The 4,758-nt window shown below is 46.5% G+C and overlaps 1 protein-coding gene across 1 annotated transcript in view; it reads right to left on the bottom strand.

Moving 5' to 3' along the window:
- Positions 1-472: 472 nt before the first annotated feature.
- Positions 473-4,758, bottom strand: part of LOC107102127 (serine-rich coiled-coil domain-containing protein 2-like) — a 42,832-nt gene continuing 38,546 nt past the window's right edge. The window contains exon 14 of the mRNA XM_015401308.1: positions 473-1,277. Within this exon, the coding sequence (XP_015256794.1) occupies positions 954-1,277 (324 nt within the window). The 3' untranslated portion in view covers positions 473-953. The remainder of the gene's footprint in view (positions 1,278-4,758) is intronic.

Below are 4,758 nucleotides of genomic sequence, written 5' to 3'. Positions count from 1 at the left end.
CTGTTAATGTCTGAGCAGCCAAATAAAATGTTTGGATGAAGCTGCAGTTTTTCTCCTTAAATTTAAAACAATTAAACTTTTTGGTCTCTGACGTCTTTCTGCTTCATTTATTCCAGCAACAGTCCAAAACCCAGAACATTGGTTTCCGTTCTAAAGCTGACCCTGAAGCTGACCCTGAAGCTGACCCTGAAGCTGACCCTCACCCTGAAGCTGACCCTGAAGCTGACCCTAGCCCTGAAGCTGACCCTGAAGCTGACCCTAACCTTGAAGCTGACCCTGACCCTNCCCTGAAGCTGACCCTGAAGCTGACCCTAACCTTGAAGCTGACCCTGACCCTGAAGCTGACCCTCACCCTGAAGCTGACCCTGAAGCTGACCCTAACCCTGAAGCTGACCCTAACCTTGAAGCTGACCCTAACCCTGAAGCTGACCCTAACCCTGAAGCTGACCCTAACCTTGAAGCTGACCCTGACCCCTGAAGCTGACCCTCACCCTGAAGCTGACCCTGAAGCTGACCCTCACCCTGAAGCTGAACTTTTTTTCCATCATCCAACTTTTCTGTTCTCCATCTTTGTTGCATATTGAATGTGGAGCTGCAGGTCATCGCTGATAGATGTTAGAAACTCCTGGAAGTTTCTCCAATTTAGGTCTACAGCTGATAAAATGAAGTGGGAAGTTCTTCTTCCAAAGGATTTCTAAGATTTTTCTGTATGGTCATACAAGAAAAACGTTTCAGTGATAAAGGTTAACCTTTGACCCCTCTCAACCCTGAGGGAGCATCTCCATGAAGAGCAGATCGGACTTCCTCAGGTCTGCAGAGAAGAAGATGGACGGCAGGCAAAGGCTCACGGATCAGAGGGACCAGGAAGTGGGAGCAGCAGTTCAAAGTTCAACATCTTCCCATCAGTGAGCAGCTCAGACTTACGGGGGGGGAGGGGCTCAGTGGGCGGAGCCTCAGTGGCTCTTTGGTTTGGGGAGACGAGATGATCCAGAACTGAAGATTTTAAGCTTATGCCCTGAAGACCCGCCTTCTTCTGACCGCGTGGAGCTGTGAGACAGGAAGAGGCGGAGCTTGGAGGGCTGCAGGGTTTTCATCTCTCTCCTCTGCCGGTTTCCACCATCTGCTGCTCTTGGGGTGAAGACGGGGGCGTTTATGGACCTCTGGGACGGAGGGAGCCCATCGGCAAGCGTTTCAGGGGGGGCGGGGTCGCTGGAAGGAGCTACAGGGTTCCTTAGTGGTTCCGGCTCTTCCTGCTTAGAGGAGTGAAGTACTTGTGACTGAAAACAAGAAAAACAAAAAACTGTTTTAGGTTTTCAGCAGCTGCTGAAAATGTTCTGACCTAAAAGCTCTGAACCCGTTCCCCATTAGCACCCGAGCAAACCAACGCTTTGATCATCACTGATCAGATGTTGGAGGAGCCAAAGCAGTTTGACTGGTCTGTCTGTAGAGAGCCGTTTCCTCTCTGATTTATTCAGCGAGCAGAAGCTCCGCATCAGAAGGAAACAAACAAAAGGTGCGTCTGCAGCAAACTGGTTTCCAACATCCTGAAAACTGGTTGGAAACGGAACATGGTTTTAACTGGACCAGCATCAGAAACAAAGAGTTTTCCTCGGAACGCTCTACTTTTTTAATTAAAGATTCACCGATACCTGGAAAATCTTGGAATACGATTCCAGACTTTTCCAGTCATCAAACCAGAGATATGGAAACAGACTACAATCATTTCAGACAGAAGTATCTCTAAAAGAAGCATTTGTTCAAATATGAATCAGTAAAGAAAGATGATAGATCCGCTGCATGTTCACACCAAGAGTAAACAGCAGCAAACATCTGGATGTTATCACCAGGATAACAAAGACGAAGACCAAGGAGATGATGGTGGACTTCAGGAAGAAGCGGCCTAACCACGCTCCACTGCTCATCAACAGCTCAGCTGTAGAGGTGGTCAGCAGCACCACATTCATCACAGACACCCTCACCTGGACTGGAAACACCACCTCACTGGTCCAAAGGGCCCAGAAGCGCTTGGACTTCCTGCCCCCCCCATCCTCCCCACCTTCTCCAGAAGCACCATAGAGAGCGTTCTGAGCAGCTGTCTCACTGTGTGGTGTGGAGGCTGCAGCGCCTCAGACTGGAAGAAGGTGAGAACAGCAGAGAGGATCATGGGGGCTCCTCTTCCCTCCATTAAAGACATTTCATCCCAGCGCTGCGTGTCCCGAGCCCGTGACATCATCAATGACCCCCCACCCCCCCACCATGGACTGTTCTCCCTGCTGCCCTCTGGGAAGAGGCTTCCCAGCATTCAATGCAGGACCAGCAGGTTCTGCAGCAGCTTCTTCCCCACCATATCTGCACCATAAATATTAATGCTCTGAACTTCCATATCCATTCATTTTTTTTGCACCATGTTTCTTCTCTCACACTGTTTACATTTGATCACTCCTGCACTATGGAAATGGAAATGTCATTAAAGCTGTACTACACGAAATGTCCTTTGTTTTTGTTTCCACTCTGTGGAAACAAAATGACAATAAATAGCAATAGATAGTTTTCTACGTCTCAGGATAACCTGCTGAAGCGCCGCAGCAAAAACCAGAACATTGACTGGCCAACACTGACATCTAGTGTTCTGAAGAGGAACTGCTGATTGTTGATCCTCATTAAAAAGGAAGAGAAGGAGCAGAAATGGTGAGATGGAGTTATATGAGCCTCCAGTCTCTCTAGGTTCTTCCTGATGGAGACAGAGAGCCGTCTACCCCAGGAGGACAGGTAGAGCACTGATGTTCCTCCATGATGCATCATCAACAATAGTCGTCTTGTTTGGTTCCTCAAGGAGCTTCCACATGATTCTAATGGAGTTCTGCAGAGCTAGTTTCTCACAGACACAGATAATGACACCAAAAACCCTGTTTATGGTGCAATTGGATGGATATATTAATAATCAATAATAATTGAACTTTATTGATCTCACATTGGAGAAATTTCCTCTCTGCATTTAACCCCTCCCCTTGGGGAGCAGTGAGCAGCCATTGTGTGGCTCCTGGGGAGCAGCGAGGGGTTAGGGGTCTTGCTCAGGGAGCCAGAGTGGAGGATGTGGGGATCAAAACCGGGTACTGCAACCTTCTCAGAGCACAAAGCGCTGCTCTGACCACCAGACCAACACTCACCTAAGACACGAGACACGGAGGACAGAGGAGGGTTCTACTCTGAAGGACTTCAGGCTCAAACTGTTTATCTAATGGTACCAGATTTAAAAAAAAATTCAAACCTCATTTAAATCAAGTTTAGCAAATTCAAAACCCACCAGCATCATCCCAGACTCTACAGTCCTTAGCTGGTAACCAACAGGCTCATGAGAAGACGAGGAGGAAGAGGAAGAGGAAGGGTTCATGGAGGGTTCAAAGATTGAAGCCTCTTCCCCAAAAGAAGCTATAACCTAACCCTAGCTAGAAATGTTTGATGCTAATTGGACAGTCGCTACTGACCCGGGGAATTTGATCATTATGTTTTAGGACTTTGATGGACGGACAGAATATATCCATGTTATCTCAGCTATGATGACCGACGTGTTCATCATTCATCTGTAGAGTTAAGAGAAGACCAAAGACGCGAGTCGATGCTAATCTCCAGTTTAAACCGGAGACACTTTTTTGCTCCATCTGCCATTCTAGGAACAATTGGATTGGACGGATTATCAGCTCCTTGATGGAAACAGGACAAACAAGTGAAACACCCGAGGAGCAAAGTCCTAAAAAGATCGGAAAAGTTCTGACAAAATCAAAAACGATTCCCAGAAATCAGACTAGATTCCCAGGAGAAGAACCTGAATCAACCAGTTCAGATTAAATAATCCTCAGAGTTGAAGCCACCTTTGACCCGATTACTGGAGAGCGCTGGTCCCCATCTGCTGATGGGAACCAGTATAAAAGAACTAAGGAAACAGTGAGATGGAGGAGAGGAGCTACCGTACCACGCCGTGTCACTGAAGTAAAGCACCAGATCTTCCACTCCTGAACGGAAGCGTGAAGAAGAAACACAGAAGAGGACAGGAGGAGGAACAATTAGAGGAAAACAGAAAACACGCATTTTACAACATTTTGATTGACAGAAGAGGTTTCCTGAATTAGGAGAACATTCTTCAAAATGTCTGAAGGTCTTCAGATTGATTCTTCCCTTTTGTTACAGTGGAATGTTTTCTTTCAGCATCGGGTTTTTGGAGCATCAATCATTCAGGCAGAGGATGAACAGCCTGACCTCACAGCAGCTTCAACTTTTTATAAAAGGTCAGAATTAGAGAGAAGATTCAGAGAAATGCTGTTAGTCTGATAATGCATCCCTCAGTTCCTACATTTAGATCCTGGTTATCATCAGAGGAAACCTCCTTCCGAAAACTTAAGGCCACTGCACAGAAAGAGGACCAGGAAGCTGAAGGAGATCATAGAGGCTTGGAAAGAAATCAGGGATAAGTGGGAATTTCTGCACTTCATCAGGTTTCCTGTAGTTAGTGAAACCTTTACTTAAGAAACCGTCTCTTGACCCAGATGACTTGGTCAATTATAGACCTATATCCAATCTTCCAAAAGTGATGGTGTGCGATCACTTCCACCATAATGAACTTTTTGAAGAGTTTCAGTCTGGCTTTAGAGCTCATCATAGCACTGAAACAGCTCTGGTGAAAGTCACTAATGATTTTCTCATGGCCTCAGATAATGGACTTGTACCCGTGCTCGTCCTGTTGCATCTTAGCGCTGCATTTGA

Source organism: Cyprinodon variegatus, unplaced genomic scaffold (assembly GCF_000732505.1).
Source record: "Cyprinodon variegatus isolate N-32 unplaced genomic scaffold, C_variegatus-1.0 Scaffold1208, whole genome shotgun sequence".
NCBI classification, from domain to species: Eukaryota; Metazoa; Chordata; class Actinopteri; order Cyprinodontiformes; family Cyprinodontidae; genus Cyprinodon; species Cyprinodon variegatus.
Note: the sequence above shows the minus strand (reverse complement) of the source record. Positions and strands in the feature narration are given on the sequence as shown.